The following is a 26597-nucleotide window of genomic DNA, read 5'->3' on the forward strand; positions in this document are numbered from 1 at the left end:
AAAAAAAAAAATAAGATAAATACATAAAAATACTACTACTGCTACTACTAATATTTATAAGGTGCAAAATCTTGATGAAGTTAACTCTATGCTTACTTATCATCATTGTTGTCTTTTTTTTGTGTGCACACACACAAACACACTGTGAATACCTTTAACAACTCAAAAGCACTGAGAGATACAATGACAAAGACAGGACAATTCATTACACTGTGAACAGTAACACCAACTAAAGATATAACAGTGAGTACCAAGGTGATTGAGTGTATGCATATATGTGTGTGTCATTGTGTGTGTATCACCCTGTGTGTGTGTGTGTGTGTGTGTGTGTGTGTGTGTGTGTGTGTGTGCCTGTTCAACATCTCTTTAATTCCTTCAAACATACTGCTTAGGTACTATACTTATCAGTTTGGCTGATTTAAATTCCCATATCCTTTGACTTTCTTCTGAAAATTATGGAAAAGAAAAGTTATTGATTCAGTATGATAAGAAGTGGAATAATGAGAGAGAGAGAGAGAGAGAGAGAGAGAGAGAGAACTTTTGCTGGACATGCAAATGCATACAATCAATTCAATCGATTGAAATCAAACCAATCAGATTGATGACTGAAACCCCACCTTGAAACCTTCATCCTGGAGATCTGTTTGGAAAGAATCCACGTCATGTCTGCCTTTCAGTGGCGGGAATTTCATGTGACGAATCCTGCGTTTCTCTTCGATCTGTGCTACGGTATGGCCGCCAGCATTGGCATCGGTCATCAAATACGTTGTGAACGGTGGACGAGTCTTCTCATTTGAATCTGCGAGGACTAATTTGCTCGAAGCACCCTCCGCCATTCTGAATAAGGCTCGGTTCAAACACCAACACAAATAAATTCAACAATGATTCACAATCAATGGATTACAAACAGAAGCTGTCACGCACGCACCATGCCGTTTCCCGCACCCAAACACACAGTACATGAAACCACGTTTCTCAGGAAGCGTGCATCAAGTGCGTTGCTAATGGAGATTCCCGGGACATTCCCGGGGTTTGCCATAAAAGGATACTTCCGTATTTCTGTCCGATTGCAGAGTGTTTTCATTTTCTTCTGGTATAAGTATAAGTTTTATATAATTAAATTGAAATTATTATCCGTTTTCACATTGGATGAATTGCATTTTTTAAAAATTTTATCATAAAACGAGTAAGGCGACTTGGAAAGGGAAACTACCTCGTAGACTTCCGGTGTGACGTTTCCACATGATGGCGGTCTCCAAGCGGCATCCAAACCAAGCCGACGCAAGTAACAAGCGCAATCAAACGAGAAGTCGGTTCACGAAACGGAACGATGCAAAGAATGGGAAGGAACCTGAAAATACCAAATTTTGGACTGTACCCAGGACAATATTCGTCGTCTGCTTAGGTAATGGTATTGTCATAATTCCCATTCAGTTTCACTGATACAGTGCGTTGAATGTGTGGTCGTGTCGTCTGCTCGTCGGTTCGTAAGCAACGTGAAACAAATCGTGTGCCACCTGTTGCCACCACACAAACAGTAACTGACAATTTTTACATGATGCAATATGGAAATGGTTGATTTTTCTGTTTTTTTGGTGTTGGAACTTTTATTATCAAATTTCATGATCGATTAAAAAAGAAAGAAAAAAAAAAGGTCAAAACTTAACAGTAGCAGGTAGTAACAAACACATAAGATACAGGCCAACATGTTGTAATATTCAATACAGGCACACTTGCAAACACACACACACACACACACACACACACACACACACCCTCATCATATCGAGTCCTACACCCATTCTCTACACCCATTATGTGTTCTGAAAAGAAGGAATGTATGACTGAGTCACCATGTACAGAACAGACAAACCAATCAAGACATCAGCACAACACACACACACACACACACACACACACACACACACACAGACTGATGGTCTTTTTCTTTTCTTTCCTTTTTTCTTTTTGCACACGCACTTGCACAATGTATTAACTAACGTATGGTGGTGAAGTGAATATAAAACAACACCAAAACAAAACAACATAAAACACAATGATACAATGATAGAAATACACTACAGTTATTCACCCACACAGACATATTTACCCTCAACCCCTTTCATTGCTAGAGTAGCTTCATCAGTTTTGTATCCTGATCTAAAAGTTGTACTTTATTGACATATGATATGGTGACAGCTGGTAACCCAACTCACACCAGCTCTTACTTTTTCCCCTTATATATTATTTCCTCTATTGATTGGCTACTGTATCTCAACAAAATGTGCTGTCTTTTATTGACTTTTGAACTTCCAACAGCTGTAAGGAAGCTATTCTTTCATATCCACTAATAGTGTAGGTTGATTTTTTTTTTTTTAATTAGAAGACACTTGAACAAATAATGCTCCCCCCCAACCCCCACCACTTTTTATGTGTATATTTTTTTTATACCAATAATAAAGTTTAGCATGTTCTCTCATGCAGTTTTTTTTAGTGAATCAATGCGCCACACACAACTGTTTGGGCTCTGATCACATGCAAATATTATGCGATGGGCTGTTAGAAGTCCATGACATTTTTTTTGTTAAGCATGTTTTTTGTGTGTGTGTTGCCCCATCATCTGCACCATTTCAGTGACATTATTCCCACAGTGGTCAGTTTGAGTCCCTGATACACAGCCACATTCAGGTGGTTTGTCTGTCACAGTTTCATTGCTGACAGTCCACAGAAACTGTCAATATTTTGATCAACTTGCAAGTTATTCATGATCACTGACAAAAAACCTCTCACTGCCCACCTCCCACACCCCCAACATGCACACACACATAATTGCACCTGTGTGCAAATGCACATTGTATTGTTCTTGTTGTTAATTAGATGATTGGTTTTTATTGTTTTTGAATGCGAAGAAACTCACTTCAGTGATTTTGGTTTTCAGCGATTGGTGTTTCTGTGATTCAGAGGTGAGTATTATGTACCTTGAAATAAATATCACAGACAAAACCTTAGCAGTGGATTAGCACACATATTAACATTATTACAAAATTGCACTTGCTTATATGCATGCATGCAATTAGTGAATTACCTACATTTAGAATACACAAATACATACATGCATGCACACAACTTGTGCGTCACAAGAACATCCACACACATTTGCATGCACACAAGCAGACCACAGTACTTACACACACATTCCATTCACACACAAATGTAACCCTCCCTTGCCACTGAATTTCACACTTGTATCTCTGCACAAGTGCATTCACACACACACACACACACACACACACACACACACGTAACCTCCTCTCACCCCTTCTCACACACACATGTATCCCTGCACAAAAGCATTGAACACACACACACACACACACACACACACACACACACACACACACACACACACAGTCTTTCTCTCTCCCTTTCTCTTTCTTGCTCACACACACAGTCTTTCTCTCTTTCACTCACTCATTAGAGATACACACAATGGAGCATTTGTGTTAACTGCAAGCAGTATGCAATTTCTTGGTTTTCAGTTTCATGTATTTAGTATTGTTTTCATTTTTCCCAGTTTGAAAATATTCAAAGGCTGACCATGAATATTAAATATGCTGTACTTTCAGGTGTGACTTTTTCTTTAGGTAGCTATACTGTGCCACATGAGCTTGATCTTTATGTGCATGTGGTGCTAAATAGAATCACTGGTTCGTTTTGATGGCTCAGAATCAATACCTGCACAGTAGGCCAGTTCCAGTAGTGAACTTTGATTGATATATAGACGTTTTCTTTTGTAACTGTAAGCTGCATTTAATGCTATTGTCACTATTTTATTGTTTTGTTTTACGAGTTTAATAACTCAGGTTAACTTCAATACTTATAATTTTTCACTGATTATTGTTAAATTTTGCCAAAGCTGTGTATGTCAAAAGAATTTGTTGCTTTTGTTGTTTGCACATTTTACTACTACTACTGGTACTACTAATTTCTGATGCCTGCTTTTTGCAGGAGTGGGCACATAATATTACTATGCATAGTAGTTAACATTCAAACATTAAATAATTGATGTTGAGGTGCAAGTAGCACTGTGATCTGACCATTTGCAAACAACTGCAAGGGAAGTAATAGTAACACGGGTCCCCATATGGAACATTTCATACTTTTAAAAGAGAATTTGACATTCCTACGAACACAGGAAATACCAAACCCTAACCATGCAAATAATGTGTTTCCTGTTTGGCATCTTGTTTCTTCTTCTTCTGTGTTCCCTGCATCTTGTTTAAAATTAACTGAATAACTTATCAGAGAAGTCTTGTAGAATAATCTGTTAGCCTAACATTATTGGCCTTAATTTATGCGCATAACATTTTTCCCTTTTTCTTTTGTTTTTTTGTTTTTTGACAGGAATCATGTGGCCAGTATGTTTGAGAATGACCGACACTTTTCCCACCTGTCAACACTGGAGAGAGAACTGGCTTTCAGGACAGAAATGGTAACTTATGATTCTTTGAAGAAAGCTGTGCATTCCAGTGCTAAGAATTACTTTTTATTGATCCTTCTTTGTCTTCTCCTTTCAGGGGCTGCAACTCTCATATTCATGCTGGGTATACTTGTGTTTCCACAATTTGCAGAATGCTGGCGTGTATTATGGCATCTTTGATGTTCTGCAAGTGTACACACACAAAGGGAATTAAGGCACTGTGATGACCTGGGAGATGGGAAAAACCCCATCCTTTAACCACCAAGCACAGATACTTGTACCAAACCCAGGACTTAATGTTTTAATCACTCTGATATTAAGTCCGTCATTTTATTCATTTCATGAAAAGTGATCATTTTAAATAAGGGTCAAGGCCTATAATTTCTTTTCCAGTTTTATCTGCACATGTATCAAGACTCCTCAGTGATCATGCTAAAATAGTAATCACTTAAATGAATTTTAAAAAGAAATTTAACTAAGGATTGAAGGGGGAAAAAACTTGTACCTTTTTGTGCTGCTGCAGAGTGATCAATACATTGTGAAAAACAAAAGAATCAGTTGAAGTTTATGTTCTGTGTTACTTTTGGGTCAAGCTCAAGGGAACAGAGAGATCATTTGTTTTCAGATCACTTGTAGACCAGTAAGATGAAGTACCATTTGATGTTTGATGTTTCAGGGGCTGTATTACTCCTACTTCAAGACAATTATCACAGCCAAATCTACTCTGGAAGGCATGAATGCTATTATGTATGACAACATCACAGAGTATCCATCCACTATCAACACTCTAAAGAGATTCAATCTTTACCCAGAGGTGGGTGGTTATTTGTTCAGTTCTGGCGACTCTGTGTTTGTGTGTGTGTGTGTTTGTGTGTATGTGTCACTGTGTGTGTATGTGTCGTGTGTGTGCATATGTGTGTGAGCATGAATGTGTGCATGCATATGTGTGTGTGTCCAGGATAGTGTGTGTGCATGTGTGTGTGTGTGTGTGTGTGTGTGTGTGATATTTTCCATTGAATCTGTGTGTGTGTGTGTGCATGTCTGTGATATTTTCCAGTGAATTTGAATCTGGTTATCACTTTTTCATCATAATTGAATCATTAACTTCGTTGGACATTATTTGATGCTACAAAATGAATTGATGATTAAAAACAAAAACAAAAAAGATAATTGAGTTCATTTCACATTGATTATCTGATCTGATCTTTATTCCCAGTTTGGTGGAAAATCAAACTGAGGGTTTAATATTTCGGATGAGATGATAAACCAAAGTCCCATGTGCAGCTTGCACTAAGTGCTCAGAAAAGGAACCCATGGCAGTATTAAGTGTTGTCCACTGACATAATTCTGGAGAAGATATATGCATTCAGTCAAGTCCTGACTAGTGCATTGGGTTAAGCTGCTGGTCAGGCATCTACTTAGCAGATGTTGTGTAGCATATATGGATTTGTCTGACACTGATGTCTCTTTCAGAAACTGAAACTGAAACTATCATTATTGTAGATGCGGTGTATATTGTGTTCTTTATTATTGTTATTCTTCTTATAATGTATTGTATTACTCTTTTTGTCACAACAGATTTCTTGGTGTGAAATTTCGGCTGCTCTCCTACAGTGAGACCCCCACCCATTTTTTGGTATTTTTTCTGCCTGCAATTATATTTGTTTTCCTATTAAAGTGGATTTTCTAAATAATTTTGCTCGAGACAACTATGTTGCCGACTTGGATTCTTTAACATGCTCTTAGTGCATGCTGCACACCGGACCTAGAGATTATTATCTCATCAGAATTACTAGCGTCCAGACCACCACTCAAGGTGTAGTGGAGGGGGAGAAAATACTGGCTGTTTGATTTGAACCAGCATGCTCGGATTCCCTCACTTTCTAGGCTGACACGTTACCTCTGGGCCAGAACTCCACTTTTTCTTAATATTAATGTGGGTGTGGTGCATGTGGTGTATATTGTGGTGCAGGTTGCCCTGGGCTTGGCGTTCCGCGTGTTTGACCAGGTCAGCGAGGCCATGAAATGGCAAACCAAGGTCTGCTACACTGTCAGCCGTGGCCAGGGATACGAACCTGTGCAGAGCTGTGAAGGTGATGGCTTTTTAAAATGTTACTGTTGCTACTACTACTGCTACTACTAAACTGCTGCTACTGCTGCTTTTACTACTGCTGCTTCTACTGCTGCTGCTGCTACTGCTGCTGCTGCTGCTACTACTACTACTACTGCTGCTAATGATATTAATCATCATCTTAATCATAATCAATAATCACAGTGATGATGATAACGATAATAAAAATAGTTAATTTATGTAGCACTTTCAAACTTCTCGAGGCACTTATTTTTAATAATACATGACGCAGGCACACACACACACACGCACACGCGCGCGCATTCGCACATGCGCGCGCACACACACACACACATTATGCTTTAAGAGGACTGTTTTTGGATTTGTCTGAAAGAATGTGAGGGACTCTGGCTGACAAAGAAGGCAGTGAATTCGAGGTTTGTACTGCTGAAGAACTAAAACCATCCACACCATGTTTCTCTCTGTTTAATAATAATAATAATAATAAAAAAAAGATGTATAGTAAGAGCATTTAAGGGTACAGAAAGAGAGTTTGTGCTGTGTAAGTAAGTTGAAACTCTTCATGTGAATGAGACGGAGAAATGAGAAGAAAACAGAAACAAGGTTCATTTCATTTCTTTTTTTGGGGGGCAGGGGGGTGGGGGGATGGGGGGGGGGATGTTAGAATGTGTACTGCTTGAGAATATATATGTATGGTATTTTTTGTATTTATTCAGTTTGAACAAAAGAGGAGATCTTTTACACTGATATGGATACCCATTGTATGACTGATTTCAGTCTTAGATTAGAATTCCGCAAAGTATATCACAGGGCATTATGTGTGTGATTGGATGTGTCTTACAGTTATAGTATGTGTCGCATGTGTCGAATGATGTTGCAGGGTTGGGAGAGCCGGCCTATTTCTATGTGGAGTCTGTGTTCCTGTTGAACGGACTGATGATGGGCGTCTTCTTTCTGTTTGGAACTTTCCTCAGGTGAGTGTTCAGGAGGAGGGGTTGGGGGGGAGGGGGGGGGATCTTAAGGGTAAAGGTTCAAGGTCCCATTTATGGCCATCTGGGCAGTGAATTCACATCCACTGAGTCTTGGGATCAGCATAGGAAGCCAACGCTGATCCCAGTCCTCTCATCCTGCCGCTCTTAAGTAACTGCTAATAATTGTTATTCATGCTGTCGTATTGCCTGGGGTATCTGAGGTAAAAGTGAAAAGAAAAGAAATTGTACACACACGCCTGTATGCTTAAGCATTTATTTGCAAGAAAAAGTAGGAGAAAATGAAACGTTACCTATGGTAGTAAACATTGTTGAAAATTAAACAAAATATTTGAAAATAAATGAAGTGTGTAAAGGAAAATATATGTCTTGTTTAAGAACACAAATAATATTAGCACACAGATTTGTTTGTTTTAAAATTCTCTCGCAGTTATGTTTGTGTTGGGTTTTTTTATCTTCTAGCTTTGAGAACAGTATGGAAGGACCAACCAGATCTTACCTTATGTAAGTTTTCACCTTTTCATCAAGAGTGATGGAGGAATGACCAGAAGCATTTGAAAAACACTTGCATGAAGGGACTGCAACTCTTCTTGTTACGAGATAAGAGTGCTCTGTTTAGAATGACCTAACTCCCTTTCCTTCCACACCCACCTAACGTGATGTCATTTTTGTGAGTCAAGCATTGCATGTTGTTTCAATAAATGTACTAACTCAGTAACTGGTATACTGGTACGACAGTGAGAGAATGACATACAGCATCAATAGTTTCAGTTTCAAGGAGGTATCAAAGTATGTGGACTGATTTATATACACCACACTAGTATCAAAGTATGTGGACTGATTTATATACACCACGCTACATCTGCTTTGGAGAAGAAAGAAGAGAAAAGAAAAGCATTGATAAGTATTTAACAAGTTGGAAATGTTTCATACTTTATGACTCAGGGTATGCAGATATTAAGAATAGAATGTGTCAGAATTTAGAATATCCCCCCAAGCCCCCCCCCAAAAAAAGAGAGAGAAAAAAAGGAAGATAAAAAAAAAAAAAAGAAGCTTCCAGCTGGTCATATTGATTTATTGTTAGCAGACTTTTGTGTTGTTAGTATGCAGTGAGCAAAACTTTGTGGAGAAATTCATTATTGTGCATTTTATTGTGAATAATTTATTATTTATACTGTCAGTTTTTATGCATGTTTTGCAATGACCAACTTTTTTTTTGCTCAGAATACTTAAAAGAATTAATTCATGTCATAGCATGAACCCTGTTTCATGAACATTTTACAAAATTTCCTTTTTCAGGCATTTTCCTTATAGAATTATGGAGTTGGTGGTTTCTCTTTAACTTTTATTTGTATTATACTCCATCAAAGAAACAATAATGATTATAATGATTATCTTTAAAGCTTGAAGTGTTAGACTTTTTTCTGAAGAAGATGGAGATATTTTTGCATTCGTTAATTTTAGATAAATAAAAATGTCAAGATTTTGGTTTTAGCCTCAGTTTCTCAAGGAGGCATTACTGCATTCAGACAAATCTCTCTAAGTTACAGATCTGCTAGGCAGACAGATGCCTGACCATCAACATAACCATATGCACTTGTCAGGCCTTGAATGCTTGCCAGGGACAGCGCTTACATTGCCATGGCGAGAGCAAGCAAGATTTGAACCCAGACCCTCATAGACTCTTTATTGGCAGATAAGCATCTTAACCATCCTGCCACCTTCCTCTTCCTAAAGATTTTTTGGGTATGTAGGAGGTTAACAAAGGAACACACACAGTTTCCAGATTGAAAAACTGTATTTGATTTTTGAATACTGTTCATAAGCATATCCAGTTGACCATCTACATATAGCTCAGACCGTGTGATTCCTTGCATTTCTCACAAGCATGTACAGTAAGCTGTCTTAACCAGCTGAGACATTGTCAGCAGATCAGAGCATGAAGCCAGAACACAGTTTTGATTGAATGCTAAAGCAGCATGACTAATCTTTTTGTCATCACTTTGTTTTTTCAATAAAAATACTTGAACTTTTGCTCTGTGTGTGCATCTAACCTGTCTTTCCTTCCTCGTTTTGAATGTGTGTCTGTCTGTGTGTCTGCGTGTGTGTGCAGGTATAATTATGTAAGTGTGTATGTATGGGCTTGTGCCTGCATGAGTGCACGTGTCTTTCCTTGCATTTGTGTGATATGAAAATGCTCTTGCAAGTCACAGTTTGTGTGTGTGTGTGTTTGTGTGGCTGTGTGTGTGTGTGTTTGCATTAATTTGTATGTGAATTTTATGACTTATTCATTGCAAGATCAAGTGTAGGTTTTCAATAGTCATTAGTTAACTTTGCAAAAAAGGTTTTATTTGTACATCAGTAATGTCAGTTCTGTGTGGGTTTTTGTCCAGTAGTTGGTATAAAGGAATAGTAAAACCCATTCTGTTGTGTTTGCGTCCATTTAGATTTCATATAATTTTTAGTGATTTTTTTTCCTTCATATTTCTTAAGAAAAAACAACAATGAAAATCAGCTTGCCTTCAGATTTTAAATGAGTATTGGTTGGTATTTAAGCATGTATGTTTGAAATGCATGCATTTGAGAGAGATAGATAGATAGATAGAGAGAGACAGAGAGAGAGACTTAAGACCAGATGGAACAAAGTAAAATCATGAATGTAGACGAAAGTGTGGTACACAGCATGGCGTTCATTCATTTCTGTAGTCATGCTTTTTCGGCAGTGGCTGTCCGTTTGGAGGAGTGGTGACAGTGGCAGCCTTCTTCTTCAACCACGGAGAAGTAAGCAGTCACGTGCCTCAGAGAGAGAGATGCTCATTGAATTGAAATTTTTTTTCTTTCTTTTTTTTTTTTTTTTTTTTCCTTTTTTCTTGTTTGTATGTATTCATTCGATTGTGTATGCCCAGAGATGTGCATTGAAATTGTAATTGCGGTAATCAGTTTATAATGAAAAGTTCTTGTTTCTTCATAAAGGCATAAAGGCATTTCTGGCTTACCAGAATTTTTCTTCTTATTTTTTTCTTTTATTAAAAAAAAAGATTTCCCATAAACATTAAATGTCTTGTCTTCAAAAGAATGCCATAGTTTCTAGTAGTCTTTATTGTTGTTATGGCTTGTAAAAAATGTGCTAAATCTTGTGCAGTTTTTCATTGTTGTTTTTACATGCGAAAATGTAGACAGTCTTAGTACTAGTTGTTTTTGTGTTCTGTAGATGTTCTTAGTATAAGTTGTTGTGTTCTGTAGATATTCTTAGTACTAGTTATTGTTGTATTCTGTAGATAGTCTGTTAGTAGTTATTGTTGTGTTCTGTAGATAGTCTGTTAGTAGTTATTGTTGTGTTCTGTAGATAGTCTGTTACTAGTTATTGTTGTGTTGTGTAGATAGTCTGTTACTAGTTATTGTTGTGTTCTGTAGATAGTCTGTTACAAGTTATTGTTGTGTTCTGTAGATAGTCTGTTACGAGTTATTGTTGTGTTCTGTAGATAGTCTGTTACTAGTTATTGTTGTGTTCTGTAGAATGTCTGTTACTAGTTATTGTGTTGTGTAGATAGTCTGTTACGAGTTATTGTTGTGTTGTGTAGATAGTCTGTTACGAGTTATTGTTGTGTTGTGTAGATAGTCTGTTACGAGTTATTGTTGTGTTGTTTCAGTGCACACGTGTGCAGTGGACTCCTCCTCTGCGTGAGAGCTTTGCCTACCCCTTCTTTGTACTGCAGATGTTGATTGTGGCCTACATGCTTCGGTTTGTACCTTCTTCTTCTTCTCCTCCTTTTTTCTTCTGCTTCTACTGTTTCTTCTTCTTCTTGTCCCTTAACTCTGTGAAGAGCCATTGGGGCACCGCACAGAACTGTTGACCAGATTCCTCAAGGTCTTTCGGTTTTGTGTCAAAAGCCTGGGTCTCTTCCTGTTCATTCTTCAGTGTTGTCAGTCTGTCATTCTTCCTTCCCCTACGTCTCCCTCCCTCAGCAGATCCAGTGGCCAAAAAATGGTTTATACTTTTGTACGCACACATGCACGCACGCAGGCACGCATGCATGCACGCACACATGCACGCACATGTTCATACATTCACATTAACACACACAAACACACACACAGCGGGAGAATTATTACTTGTGATGTGTGAATTAATCTGATATGTGTGCTCACACACACACACACACACACACACACATTCACATTAACACACAAACACACACACAGCAAGAAAATTGTTACTTGTGTTCTGTGAATTGATCTGATATATGTGTTCAGTAATACAGGCATGGTTGTCCTACATTGTTTTTTATGTACTGTGGAGGAGTTTGGCAGAATAATTAAGATGCTTACCAGCCAGGTCAGTGTCCATGAAAGTTAAGGTTTGAATCCTGGTCTCACCCTTTCTCCCAGGTTTGACTGGAAAGTAAAAACTGGGTATCTAGTCATTTGGATGAGGTGATAAACTGAGGTCCCGGAAGCAGCATGCACTGGGCACACAGAAAAAGAACCCATGCCAGTATTAGTGTTGTCCTTAGGCAAAAATGTGTATATGAAATTCACGCTGATAGGTATACAAATATATAGGCAAGCACCCAAGGCCTGATCAGGGCGTTGGGTTATACAGCTGGTCAGGCATCTGCTCAGCAGATACGGTGTAGCATATGTGGATTTGTGTGAATGCACTGATGCCTCCGTGAGACACTGAAGACTGAAGGTGTGGTGAAAGAATGGCACTGTGGGTGTGTCCAGGTGCAGCAGAGTGTCTCACAAATTGGTGGCCTGTGTGGCTGCCCTCACCACCACCTTCATGGCTTGCTGGCAGGTAAACCTTTACGCTGTTGTGTGTGTGTCTGTGTCTGAGTGTGTCTGCATCTCTGTATGTCTGCGTCTCAATGTGTGTGTGTCAGCGTATGTGTGTGTCTGTGTCTGTGCATTTGTTTATGTTTGTGTGTGTGTGTGTGTGTGTGTGTGTGCATCTGTGTGTGTCTTGTGTCTGCATCTGTGTGTGACTGTGTCTCAGTGTGTGTGTGTCTGTGTGTGTGTGTGTGTGTGTGTGTGTTGTGATTTTTGATTTTTGTTTTTTGTTGTTGTTTTTTGTTTCTTTCCCCAACACCCAGAACTAAGTGGATATTTTTTCCTGTAATGAAAAATTTTAAAGTAAAATTATCAGTCTAGAAAGTTGATAGATTCAGTGCATGTGCACATCTCGATATCTGTGTACAATAGTAATCTTTTAACATGCTCTGAGCATTACGCTAGTAGGCAGACTTTTCTGGTCTTCCGAGAACACAGCATGCTGTAGAGCATGGTATTGATCACCAATGTCTATGTCAATATCTGCTACATTGATATTTTTTGTTTGCTCTTAACATTATGCTGGTATTTTTAATGAAAAAGAAATGGAAGCTATGCATTTACAGTTGTTTAAAGAACACAGTTTGCTGTAGGGTTAGGAGCGGACTGTCAAGTCATTCTGTTCATGCTTCTTTAAAAAAAAAACAAAAAAAAAACTTTCTACATCCAGCCCTCAACCTACAGAGGGACAAAAGAAAAGAAGCAAATTATAAAAAAAAGGAAAAAAGATTGAAACTATGTTTCAGTTTGATTAACAAGTAGTAAAGAGTGGTAACTCTCTCCATTCACAAGGTACACATCTTCAAGTCAGTGCTGCTTATGCTAAATTTCAGCCAGCACACAGGTAGATAAAAGGTACTCCGGAACAAACCCAGACACTTCCTCAAAAAAGGAAGCGCCGGGCTTGTTCTTGTACTGATCATTTGACATGTTGTGCACACAGCAGCAATGACAAGAAATGTGCAGACATTATTCAGAATGTGGTTTGCAGATGGTGAATGTATATGTTTATCTTTCTGCACTAAATATTACCTGGTTGTATCGACAGAAATGCTCGACAGACTTTCAGCTTTTTGTTTTTGATTTGTTTCCAGTATGGAAAAAAATGGATAAAATTGGTGAAGAATATTTACATGTTTGTATGAGACATTGTTAGAACAGGTTTTGGCGAGATGTTTTGAAACATTGCAAGAAACTTCATGAATTATGTATTCCAGTGAATTTAGAAAAATTCATGGCAGATTATATCCATTATAATGCAAATGTTTTGAGTGGAGGTAAGACTGTTTTAATGAAAGAATGGGTAAATAATGACATTTTGTTCATTGGTCAACTTTTTGGTTCTGAAAATGTAAGATTTCTTACTTTCAATGAGTTTCAGGAAAAATTTCCAAATATTTTTTGGAACTGATTTTCTGTTATACAATGGTCCTATAAACACAGTTCGACAGTATCAACATAAACTTGATATTGAACTAATTGCATGATATCGTATTCTCGAACCTAAGATTCCGTCTACTATTAGTAAGGGGAGTAAATACTCCCCAGTCTGTATTCTTGAAATCAGATGTGTTGCCAACAGCTGTAATTAAATAGAACAGTACCTTTCCTGAGTTGAATTGGCATGTTATTTTTTGACAATGTATTAAGTACAAGGATGTTCAATTAAAATGGTTTCAAACAAGAGTCATACACAGGCTTTTACCAACTCAAAAATATTTGCACTACTGTAAGATAGTTGAAGATCCTGTGTGTACATTTTATTATCAAGCCATTCAGGATATCCAACATTTGTTATGGCAGTGTCCTGAAACCAGGTCATTTTAGACACATTTTGAAAAAATGCTGCATGAAAAATGTCACCATAGTTCAGTGTAACTGTTCAGATAATGTGAAGAGCTCCTCATTTCTGGTACAAAAAAAGACTTCATTACAGACGCCGGATTAGATTTCATTTTACTTACTGGGAAATTTCATATTTATAAATGTTATTTGGCAAATACCAAACTAAGCATTTAAGCGTATGTTGTAAATTTACGAAACAGATATTTGGAAATGAAGTATCTTGCTAGAATTACAGATGACTTGGAGAACTATTCAATTTAAAGTGGATGCCATATGAAGCATTGTTTACACAATGATAAAGTAAAGATGTGTAAATAGAATGCAAGTACTTTGTTCACATGATGATTCCCATCTCCTTTTGGCCATCATTGTTTACATATGTGTGCTTATAGGTGTAGATGCACTGTGGCTCTCCCTGCCCACCCGCTTTTCCCCCTTTTTATGTATATATTTTTATATTATTATCATCATCATCATTATTATTATGATTATTATGATTATTATTTGTAACATGACATTATGTAATTATTCTTGTAATATGCCCTCCCTCCCCCCCATGCCCCCCCCCCCCCCCTCTCTCTCTCTCTCTCTCACCTTTTTCACTCTCCCTCTCTCTTGCTTTTTTTTCCCTCGATCTAAATTCCCTTCCTTTCTCTTTACCTCCCTTTCAGTGTGTGTGGTTGTCTTCCTTATAGGTTTTGTCTGTTTAAAATCAAAAGAACAATTGATGCATGTACAACATCACAAACTTTAATATTTGAAATGATGACATGAGCTTCATTATGTATGCACATGTTGTGATGTATGCCACAAAAAAAGAAAAAGAAAAAAAAGGGAATTAAAAGAAAAAAAAAAAGAAAGAAATGTGCAAACACAAAATAAGCTCTTATTCAAGACTGGCATAGCCTCTTTGATCCTGAATAAGCCATGTTATGTTTCAGTTTGCCCAGTTTGCGCTGCTGACCCAGATGATGGCGGTGTTTGGAACGTTTGTGCTCCAGTACATCACTGTGCACCAGCTGAAGGGCTTCCTTCTGGGACAGACGGTCAGTGGCAGGCCTGGGATTTTATTCATAAAAATCATGTTTGTTTGCATGTTTTCAGTTTCAGTTTCTCAAAGAGGCGTCACTGTGTTCGGATAAATCCATATATGCTACACCACATCTGCTAGGCAGATGCCTGACACCAGCATCGTAACCCAACACGCTTTATCGGGCCATGAGCGCATTCGTATATGTTAATGTACCTTTCAGAGTGGATTTCTTCTGCAGAATTTTGCCAGAGGACAACACTCTTGTTGCTATTGGTTCTTTTTCAGTGCGCCAAGTGCATGATGCACATGGGACCTTGATTTCTTGTCTCATCCGAATGACTATATGCTCAGTTTTGTTTTCCAGTCAAACTTGGGAGAAAGGGCAAAGCGGCATTTGAACCCAGACCTTCATGGACTCTGTATTGGCCGACGAGCGTCTTAACCATTCTGCCACATTCCTCCTTGTAGGTTGAAAGGTTAAAGGTCCCATAGCCTTTCATTTTATGGCCAAGGGGGTGGTGAATTCTTATCCAGTGTGTCAAGAGCCCAGCATAGGAATGTGGGGCCTGTTCCTCACCTTTGGCTATTGTAACCTTCCCCAGCTGAGGTCGTGTATCCTTTAACATCTGGGTAGAGTGAGGAAAATCAGAGTTAAAATGCCTTTTGCGAGGACACAAGGCCAGGTCGAAACTGGGCCTGGAACCCTTATCGCTTGTGAACAATAGTCCAGTGCCAAATTGATTTTGCTATGGAGCCTCTGATGTATACAAAAACACATGAAAAATTAAATCATGTATATGTGTATAGATGAACAGTTGTAAAATAAAGTCATGTATGCATGTATACATAAGCACACATAGAAAGTACTTGACCAGATCTGAGTAACAGTTTAAAAAAAGAATTTAAAAAAAAGCCTTCCTACGCTGATCCCAAAACACAGTAATCCGTATGTGTTCTTGATTATGTTGCTTTCTGAATTCCTCCATGCCCCAATAGGGGTCATAGTTTTATTGAATCTTGGAGTCTTGTGTGTGTGTGCATGTGTGTGTGTGTGTGTGCGTGTGTGTGTGCGTGTGTGTGTGTGTGTGCGCATGTGTGTGTGTGTGTGTGTGTGTGTGTGTGTGTTGTCCAGATGGGTTTCCTAGGTGGCTACATACTGCTGTTTGGGAATGAGATGTTGCTGACCTCCTACTTTGCCTCCTGTCTCCTGACCATCTGGGTACGTCTCTTGGTGTGGTACAGCTCTGTGCCACCATAACTGTGTGTGTGTGTGTGTGTGTGTGTGTGTGTGCTGTCAACGTTTTGGGGTTTTATTTGTCTACCTTCTTCTTTGAGTTGAGTAGCCATAATCAACATGTTGATTTTTTTTTCGGGGGGTGGGGGGGGGGGGTTGGTTTTGCTACCTTCACTTGGAGGGATGCTTTGTTTTCCCTCTGGTGGGAATAAAGCAATAGCAACAAGAAAACACTTGCCTTACCTAATATATTTTCCCTGAGTTGTTATGGGGTTACCTGCATGTAGAACTGCCAGCAAGCTACCAATGGTGGCCTGTCGTCCTAGCAAACTAGGACCAGTGGCAGACCTTGAATACAGCTTGATGCTGTGAGACTGTGTGGAGTTACGTTATTTAGACCTATTTTTTCACCTTTTTAAAAATTTTATTTCTTTATTTTTTTTATAGGTACCGTAAAGTTCGGTCTATTGAGTGCACTGGTATATAAGCCGCACCCACTAAATTTTGGAAAAAATTGAACTTTATACATACATATGCCGCACCGGCTTATAAGCCGCACTTATTTCTGGTACCGGAACACATACTGATACTACAGAAAAGCTGTTGATACTGTAGATTATGAAATAAACACAAGCGGGAACAACACAAAGAAAAGCAAGCGAAAATACTGCTAGTGGCAGAAAAAAATAATAAATAAACACAACGAAAATGAGGTCCATAATTTAGGGATAATCACATTTATTCAACGTCATCCTGCTCACTGAATCCACTTAAATCTTTGTCTTCAGTGTGCGAGTTAAAGAGAACCAGCACAGCTTCCTCCGCCATCTTGTCTCTGACTTCAGCCTCGCTTTCACTTCATGAACATGAAGGTGGAGGTCGCTGTTGGTTTGTCTGCTAGGTCGATCGCCTTCAATTTGAAGGCTGCATCATAGGCATAATGTCGCGTTTTCGGCATGATGAGGGTGTACGCTTGAGCAGAGTAGAACTGAATGCTGATCTGAAGGCTTTAATGTGTGCGGATTTGATTTATAAAACGTGAACAGTTGGCACACTATCCTGAAGCTCATCCAAAAATTCATGGACAGAAATCATGACACTCCCGGGATCGTTAAAATCCGCAAATAAGCCGCATCATTGTATAAGCCGCAGAGGTTGAAGCTGGGGTAAAAAGTCGTGGCTTATAGACCGAACTTTATGGTAAATCAATGATTCATGGAAGTGATTATGAGGAAGTGAAAATGAACAATAGTAGAATTGCAGAGAACCCATGAAGCATATTTAGATTGTATGGTAAATCATTAGTTCATACAGTTTTGCCATCCTGTTTTTGTTGCATTTTTTTCTTTCGAAGTTGTGTATTTATGTGTGTGTGTGTGCATGTGTCTGTGTGTGTGCATGTGTGTGGTGAGTGTGTGTTTATGTGTGTGTTTAGTTTTGGATGAATGTACCTGTTTTTGATATGTCACATCCTAAAATTCGTGTGCAGCATCGTAAGCCTGACATAGAAGGAAAAACGTATAACAGTGACCTGTTTTCTGATGCATGTAAAATGTTTTTTCCCCCCGTGTCCTTCCAGATCATTGTCCTGTTGGACCCTCTTGTCCAGAAGCTCAGTTTCCGCGTGCTGAAATGGGTATGTCTGTCTGCAAAATTATTTTATCTTTTAGTGTTATTTCTTTATTGCATGTGTTTGTATGTGTATGTACGCACATGTGTACGTGTGTGTGTGTGTGTGTGTGTGTGTGCATGTGTGTGTAAGTGTGCGCACGTGTGTGTATGCGTGTATGTTTGCATGCTTGTGTGCACGCACACACACATGCTTGTTTGTTGTAGTTTGTGTTTAACTAATACAGCGCTCTGAGATTTTGGATCTATGTAAATGTGCTGTTATGATGATGCTGACGATGATTATAGTTATTATTATCATTATTAATTTGTTTCTTTCAATTTCAAAGAAAGAAGAAATTTCTCTGTCTATTTGTCGTGGTCATTTTGTTTTGTGTCAGTTTTGTGTCATTGTTGTTCTATGTTCTTTACTTTGATCAAACCACACTCACCAGATATCCTGACATGACCTCTGTGTGTGTGTGTGTGTGTGTGTGTGTGTGTTGACAGGTTGCTCAAGGTGTGCTGCTGGTTGTGGGAACCCTGGGAAGCAAAGTGTTGATCAGCAAATTGCTTCATGTGACGGACGATGTGAGTAGATCCCTGTCTTTGTGTTCACCCCATTGACTGCCAAACCTTGCTGAAATTAGATTGGAATGACTCGGCAGCAGTGCAGGGTCTCCTCTGGTGTGTGTCCTCTTGGTGACCTAAACATCAATAGTTCCCTGTGGACTGCCATGCTGAGACTGAGTCAGCCAAACACGGGTGTGGCTATGCATGGAGGACTTGGAATGAGCAGTGTGGGAATAATGCCACTGAAAACAGTGCAGATGGTGGGGCAGCAAAAAACAACAACAACAACAACAACAAAACAAAAAAAACCAACTTCCGATCAGTCCCAGTAGGAAGACGTCCAGATGGAGAATGGTGTCTGAATACTGACCTGTGAGCTCAGTCTTGTCTGGCAAAAGTCCTTCACTGATGACTACACCCATCTGCAGCAGTAAAGGGGACATTCTGTGCCATAAGATGATCTTTTTGTATACTTTGTTCATGTTGTGTCTTTTTATTGGTTGTGTTAACTTTATTTGGTATTTTTTAAGGTCTCAACAGGTTGTTTTGTGGTATTGCATAATTATGACAGAATGTTCCAGCATTTGGGGAAATGGTGGATAGCTCTGGTGATTTGTGAATGGCTAGTGTGCAAGCTCTTTGGTCTGTGCATAAGGTTTAGCGCTGTATAAGAACTGTTATCAGTAGTAGTAGTAGCAGTAGTAATAGCAGTATTTGTAGTTGTAGTGATGCTGTTGCAGTGCAAATAAAGAAAGTTTGTGAATGTGACCTGACAAAGTTGATTTTGATGCTGCTGTGCAGAAAGGCTTTCTTCCTGATGTTTGTACTTAAAACCAGATGGACATTGTGTGTGGTTGTGTGTGTGTTTATGTATATGGTGTGTTTGTGTATGCATGTATATGTGTGTATGTGTGTGTGTGTGTGTGGACAGGCTCACATCGGAGAGATCCTGCGCAGCAAGTTCACGGACTTCAAGAACTTCCACACCATGCTGTACACCTGTGCCAAGGAGTTTGACTTTCTGGAGGCAGAGGTAAGGTGTGATTAGAGGGTCGCACAGCTTTTACCTGTGGTGTTTGCTGTCATTGCTTCTGGACTGGAGAAGACATCCAACAATTATGGCGATTATGGGCGGTGGATAGCATGCTCTTCACACTTTGCTCAGGTGGAAACCACACTAGCACCCTTGCCTCATTGCCTTCACCTCAGACTTGACCTTTCATTATGCACCTGCAGATTATTTTCATAAGCACCTTGAAACCAATGGCAAAAATGAGAAAAAAAGAAGAAGAAAAAAAAGTAAAATGAGCAGATGCATGACTTATGTTGGGTTCTGGATGGTGCTGCGCTCAGTTGCGACACGGTGTTTTTGCAGGCTCGTTATGTGTTGTACAATAGCTTAAGGTATTATGTGCGCGCGCGCGCGCGTGTGTGTGTGTGTGTGTGTGTGCGCGCGCGCATGCGCATATTATTTTAATTATATATACCTTTTATTTGTTGGACGTTTTTATTTGTAAATATTGCTGTAGATACCCTATTGTGTTAAAGTGTGTATGTGTGTGTAGGGGGTGGTAGGGTTGGGGGTGTCTGGGGGTGGTGGAGCGGGGGTTAGTCTATCGTCAGGTTTTGGGAATTCTTATTTGACTAGTTTGAATCTCTTTTTATGTTATGCATGTTAGTTATAATTTATATATTGGTGTTTACATTGAGCCTGTGATTGCACAAGTTAATTTCCATGTGGATTAAAACAGTGTTTTTGATTGATTGATTGAAAACCTAGCACACTGATAAGGCCTTGAGAGTCTGCCCTAGGTTTGTATAAAATAATTTTTTTAAGAAAAAAAAGGAATAAAATAATTAAATGAATAAGTGAATGGAGATATGATAACATGAAAACAGTGTCCCATATTCTGTGGCCTTCGGTGCCCTGTTCTCATGGTAACCTCAGTTTTGACCCCCCCCCTCCACTTACATGCTTGGGGTGAGTCCTGTCAGTGTTAGCAGATTCATGGGAACTGTCCTTGGAGGAACGTGGTGGTGATCTCCACACTTGGGGGGATCGCTCACTCAGCCTGGTTCTGCAACATAGCCATTATTGTCGTCAGTAGGGGGCTTAGCAGGTGGTGTCCTTAGCACATTAAATCAAAACAGGCACTACTGAACACCACCAAAGTGACTCAAAAGGAAAGATGTGGAAGGCAAACGATTGAAATGAAATAAATCTAAAAAGGGCCATGTTGGGAAACTTGTGCATACCCACACAGGTGTTCATACTCACACATGTATGCAGATGCACATGCAGACGCTTCCATGCACGCACACAAAGTCGTGTGTCTCACATTGATGCAGTCTGTTACCTTTCTTCAGACTTACACCAAGCTGACACAGTCACTGCTGCTGCCCAGTGCTATGGTTGCTGTTCTCCTGGTCGCCTTTCATGTGAGTGTCGGGTGTTCTCTGCTGTTCTGAGATTCACAAGATTCACAATTTTTTCAATGTTTGGGCCTCCAGCCTGTAGACATATGTGCATGTTAACACTTCAAAGAAATGATAAACTGGCAGTGATGTAATCTTCTTTACGTTTTAGTGATTATATATCTATATATATATCTCTCTCTATATATATCTCCCTCTCTATTTTTTTTTGGGGGGGGTCTCTTTAATGCTTGTGACTTTGTTAAATAACAAATGTTTGAAAAGACATTGAAATAATTATCAGTACATCTTTTAATAATTATTATAGTGATGTCAAATTTGAGAAAGAGACAGAGAGGAACACACAGAGAGTGAGTGTGCATACAGATAGATAGATAGATATGTGTGTGTGTGCGTGTGTGAATATTGATGTGAGTTTATCATTTCGTTTTATCATCCCATCTAAATGACTAGCGTCCAGATCACCACTTAGGTCTAGTGGACAGGGAGGAGAAAATACTGGCATATGTGGAATTTGAACATGTGTACTGAGATTCTCTCACTTCCTAGGCTGACATGTTACCACAAGGCCACCACTCCAAATATCCATGACTGGACAGAGAGGAGGGAAAGCTAGATGGAGTGATGGTCTAGAGGTAACGCGTCCGCCTAGGAAGGGAGAGAATCTGAGTGCGCTGGTTTGAATAACGGCTCAGCTGCTGATATTTTCTCCTCCTCCACTAGACCTTGAGTGGTGGTCTGGACGCTGGTCATTCGGATGAGATGATAAACCGAGGTCCCATGTGCAGCATGCACTTTGCGCACGTAAAAGAACCCACAGCAACAAAAGGGTTGTTCCTGGCAAAATTCTGTAGAAAAATCTATTTCCATAGGAAAAAGATTAAAACTGCATGCAGGAAAAAAGACAAAAAAATGGGTGGCACTGTAGTGTGGGGACCCGCTCTCTCTGGGGAGAGCAGCCCGAATTTCACACAGAGAAATATGTTGTGATAAAAAAGAGAAATACAGAATACAGAAATACCACAATTGTTACATGGATCCACTACAGTGTTGTCAGGTGTTTTTTGTTTCTCTCAGATTCTGAGGTACGAGGTCTCACAACTGAAGACTGAGGACAAAGCTTCCCAGGGACAGAATGAAAGGTACGTGTCGTGTCGGAGTGATCCTGTTGTGCTGTGTTTCTTGTGAGGAGTTCTGTCCTGCCAGGCACTTTGTTCTCTGACTGTTTTATCTCTTTGCTGTTCTGTCTGTATGTCTTGTTTTTTGTTTTGTTGTTGTTGTTGTTGTTTCACTTCTGTCATATTGTTTACTGTCGTCTCTGTTCAGATCACTGTTTTTAAAAAGCATGCTCTGCACTTATGCACGAACGCACGCACACGCACACACGCACGAACGCACGCACACGCACACACACACACGTGCGTGCGCGCACACACACGCATGCATGCACGCACGCACACGCACGCACGCACGCACTGACACACGCGCGCGCACACACACACACACACACACACACACCTGCACGCGCATGTGCATGTGCACACACATTCATGCGTACACGCACACACACACATGCGTACACACATACACACACAATCACACTCACACACACCCTTACACACTTTATTACACACACACACACACACACACACACTCACACACTTCTTTCACACTTTCTTACATGCACACACACAGACATACACAGACACACACACACATAGACACACACACACACACACACATGCACACACACACACATATACACACAAACATATGCACACACCCACACACATACACAGAGCTCCCATCAGACACACAGCATGCATAACATGGCCAAATGAAATTTTTTCAAGGTTTTTTTCCTTGTTTGTGTATGTTTGCTTACACTTGTGCAGCAGAGAGAGAAAGAGGACTCAATATATAATGGTATTTCTTCACCGGCAAATGCTGTGGACATTTCAGTTACCATTTAAGATTTCTTTAGTTTTTTTGTGTTATTTTGGTGACTGAAGTAGATGTCTACTAGAATTTGGGTGTTCTGAAGTCATTGCTTATGTCCAAAAGTAAATTTTACTTACTGTTTTTTTTGTTTTTTGTTGTTGTATTTTTTGTCTTATTTATTTTGCATTGAATGGTTTTGTGATCAGATTAGTGTAATCTAAGATATGATAAAATATCCGATATTTATGATTTCCAAAACTGTTCAAAAGGACATTGAAAATAGTGATTAATTTGACAAGAAAATTGTTAGTGTCTTATACATTGAAACATTATCTCTCTCTGCATATTTAACTGTCACTTTGTTATTTAATTGCAGCTTTTCTCATGGTAATATCTCTTTGTTTTGTTTAGCCCTTCCAAGGCAAGTGGAGATGTAAGTATTATTCTGCCACAATGAAAACTGCTTTAGAATTTTATGTTGGAAATTATCTTTAATGCATCCAATTGAAACATGCCTATATAATTATTATTTCAGTTAGGTAAAACTGTCACTTTTTTGGACCTGAGTGTGTGTGTACATGTGTTTTTGTGTGTGTTTGTGTGTATGTGTGATTGTATGTGTGTGTGTTATTGTGTCTGTGCTTGTATTTGTGTGTGTATGAGTGTATTTGATAAAGTTGATGTAAAAATTTAGATGAGACATTGAACATTGTAAAATAGTGTTTTCAAAATCAAATTTACCCATGTAAAATAGTGTTTTCAAGTCAAAATTACCTTTTCCAGAAATCATGTCTTTCTTTTTTTTTTACAACATTTTGTACCCAATCAGTGCAGCTGCACCGCAGTTTCTATGGTTCAGCCCTACTACAGCTGAGTACACTGAAGAAGCCATCCAGAAAATGCACACAACATGATGGAAAACATGAAAACACTGTCAGTCACATTTAAAACTCCAACAACCATTATTTATGATTACTCGAATATTATTATTATTGTTATTATGATCATTATTGTTATTATAATAATAATAATTATTATTATTATCCTTTCAGCTGGTGTACGTGATGCTCCAGTTGGCAGCCTTCACCGTTATGGCTGTGCTGATCATGAGACTGAAGATGTTCTGGACACCCCACCTCTGTGTCACTGCCTCCCTGCTGGCCTCACGTCGGGTCAGTGCTCCTGTGTTCATAGTAATGATAATAATAATAATATAATAATAATAATAATAATGATGATGATGATGAAGCGCCTCACATGAAACAGTACATACATATTAGTGCATTGTACAACACAAGAGCATATGAAGACATAGAAGTGGAAAACAAGATCAGTATCCGCCAATATAAAAAAATGGAGATATCTGAATAATTGCAGAAAAAAGGTACAACACACACACTCACACACACACACAAAACACACACACACACACACACACACACACACACACGTATGCACTCAAGCACCAACCCACAAGTGAGCACACCACAGGAATACTACAATGGTGGGGTGGGGGTGGGTTTTTTTTTGGGGGTGGGGGTGGGGGGGGGCACAATGGGAGTGCAGAGGATGGGAGGAGACAGAGAACTTTGTTTCGTCACATCCAAAGGCCATTTGGAACAGGTGGGTTTTCAGTTTACTTTTGAAAGAGGACAGAGTTGGTGAGTGCCGGAGATCCAGAGGAAGAGAATTCCAAACAGAGGGTGCTTGATGCTGAAAAGTCCTTTGACTGAATGTCTTTGAAGAGACGTTGGGGACTCGAAGGAGCTTTTCTCCAGAAGACCTGAGAGAACGGGATGTAGTGCAAACATGAAGGACAGAAGATGAGTAAGATGGGAGGGAACCTTCGAAGTGGCGATAAACCAGTATGCCAATTTTGTACTGGATTCTGCACTGGATAATGATAAGTATGATTATAATGAGACTTAAGTTGTTCTGGACGCCCCACCTCTGTGTCACCGCCTCCCTGTTGGGCTCATGTCGGGTCAGTGCTCCTGTGTTCATAGTAATAATGGTAATAATGATAGTAATTATAAATAATTATAATGAGACTGAAGCTGTTCTATACACCCCACCTCTGTCTCACAGCCTCTCTTCTGAGCCAAAAATATGTGTATGAAGGCAGTTGATGAAGTTTGTTCAATTGATGTTCTAGATTATAAGTTTAACCGAAAAAGGAAAGGCTAGTTGGCAATTGATGGAATTTATGTTCTAAATTATTTACTTTCACAATAACAAAAATTGTAAGTTCGCAGTTGATGTCTTGGATTATTCATGTAACCAAAAAAGGAAAGGTTGGTTGGCATTTGGAGTTCATTCTAGAGTATTTACTTTCGCAGTAACAAAAATACATGTTGGCAGTTGATGGAGTTTGTCCTAAATCATTGATTTAACAAAACGAAAGAAGAAAATAAAAAAAGAGAGAAAAGGTTTTATTGGCAATTGAAGGAATTTCTTCCAAATTGTTTACTTTCACAATAACAAGAACTACGTATGTTGGCATTTATGGAGTTTGTCCTAAAATCATTGATTTAACAAACGAAAGAAGAGAAATAAAAAAAAGAGAAAGGTTTATGCAATTGAAGGAATTTCTTCCAAATTGTTTACTTTCACAATAACAAGAACTACGTATGTTGGCAGTTGATGAAGTTTGTCCCCAAGTACAACGAGGGCGTGCACTCAGCGGTGCTGGTGGCCCTACTGGCAGGGATGGGGGTGGCGGGGTACTCGAACCTGGCCCACCAGAGGAGCGTCATCGGGGAGTTCAGCAACTACCCCATGGAGGAACTGGTTGAGTGGATCAAGGCCTCCACTCCTAAAGGTGTGTGTTGGGCAGGGGGTGTTGTGTGTGTGTGTGTGGGGGGGGGGTGTATGTGTGTGTGTGTGTGTGGTAGGGGGGATGGGGGTGGGGGTTTGCCGGGAGGATGTGGATGTGTCTGTATGTTGTGTGCATGTTTGTTTCAGTGTGTTTTTATCAGTGTATGTGTGTGTGTGTGTGTGTTGAATGTGTTCATGTGTTGTACATGTGGGCGTGTATGGGTGTGTGATTGGATGTGGGTGTATTATGTTGAGGTGCGTGAATGTTTCTGTGTGTTGTGTGCATGTTTGGGTGTGGGTGGGTGTTTGTATGTGCGTGTGTATATGTATTGGTGTTGTGTCATTGTCTTTCACCGCCAAGTTTCTGTGTGCGAAACCCTCCCCAACACCACATATTTTAGACAGTGTTCTCAGTCACAGGCAACACAATGAACTTGTTTTCTTCAAACTAGTTCAGGGGCTCAAAGGTTAGTCATTGTTCCATTCATTGGTGGGGAACTGGCTGCAGCTGTCAAGCTCTGTGACAGTGTGAAAAACTGTCCTTTTAACATGACCCTGCAATGTCAGCTGAAGTCGCCTGTGGTGGTGCACTGTCTAGTCGACTAAAGTCACCTATGGTGGTGAAAGAGGTATTTGCGCCAGTCAGGGATGCAAAGGGGAGGTAACCTACTTCGGGAGGTTATTGGCTGTAGCTAACTTTCGTTTTCTCCGCATAG

General features: G+C 39.5%; 2 protein-coding genes across 2 annotated transcripts in view; one reads left to right on the forward strand and one right to left on the reverse strand.

The window, feature by feature from the left end:
- Positions 1-906, reverse strand: part of LOC143294284 (protein SPMIP7-like) — a 15670-nt gene extending 14764 nt beyond the window's left edge. The window contains exon 1 of the mRNA XM_076605719.1: positions 618-906. Within this exon, the coding sequence (XP_076461834.1) occupies positions 618-836 (219 nt within the window). The 5' untranslated portion in view covers positions 837-906. The remainder of the gene's footprint in view (positions 1-617) is intronic.
- Positions 907-1241: 335 nt separating this feature from the next.
- LOC143293503 (protein C-mannosyl-transferase DPY19L1-like) overlaps positions 1242-26597 on the forward strand; it is a 38241-nt gene continuing 12885 nt past the window's right edge. The window contains exons 1-19 of the mRNA XM_076604403.1: positions 1242-1405; positions 2939-2963; positions 4405-4492; positions 5157-5294; positions 6453-6573; positions 7453-7546; positions 10285-10342; positions 11212-11303; positions 12290-12362; positions 15181-15285; positions 16405-16491; positions 18086-18142; positions 18625-18705; positions 19619-19720; positions 21055-21126; positions 22201-22265; positions 23476-23497; positions 24117-24236; positions 25705-25885. Of these exons, the coding sequence (XP_076460518.1) occupies positions 1243-1405; positions 2939-2963; positions 4405-4492; positions 5157-5294; positions 6453-6573; positions 7453-7546; positions 10285-10342; positions 11212-11303; positions 12290-12362; positions 15181-15285; positions 16405-16491; positions 18086-18142; positions 18625-18705; positions 19619-19720; positions 21055-21126; positions 22201-22265; positions 23476-23497; positions 24117-24236; positions 25705-25885 (1744 nt within the window). The 5' untranslated portion in view covers position 1242. The remainder of the gene's footprint in view (positions 1406-2938; positions 2964-4404; positions 4493-5156; positions 5295-6452; positions 6574-7452; positions 7547-10284; positions 10343-11211; positions 11304-12289; positions 12363-15180; positions 15286-16404; positions 16492-18085; positions 18143-18624; positions 18706-19618; positions 19721-21054; positions 21127-22200; positions 22266-23475; positions 23498-24116; positions 24237-25704; positions 25886-26597) is intronic.

This window comes from Babylonia areolata, chromosome 19, assembly GCF_041734735.1.
Source record: "Babylonia areolata isolate BAREFJ2019XMU chromosome 19, ASM4173473v1, whole genome shotgun sequence".
NCBI lineage: Eukaryota > Metazoa > Mollusca > Gastropoda > Neogastropoda > Buccinidae > Babylonia > Babylonia areolata.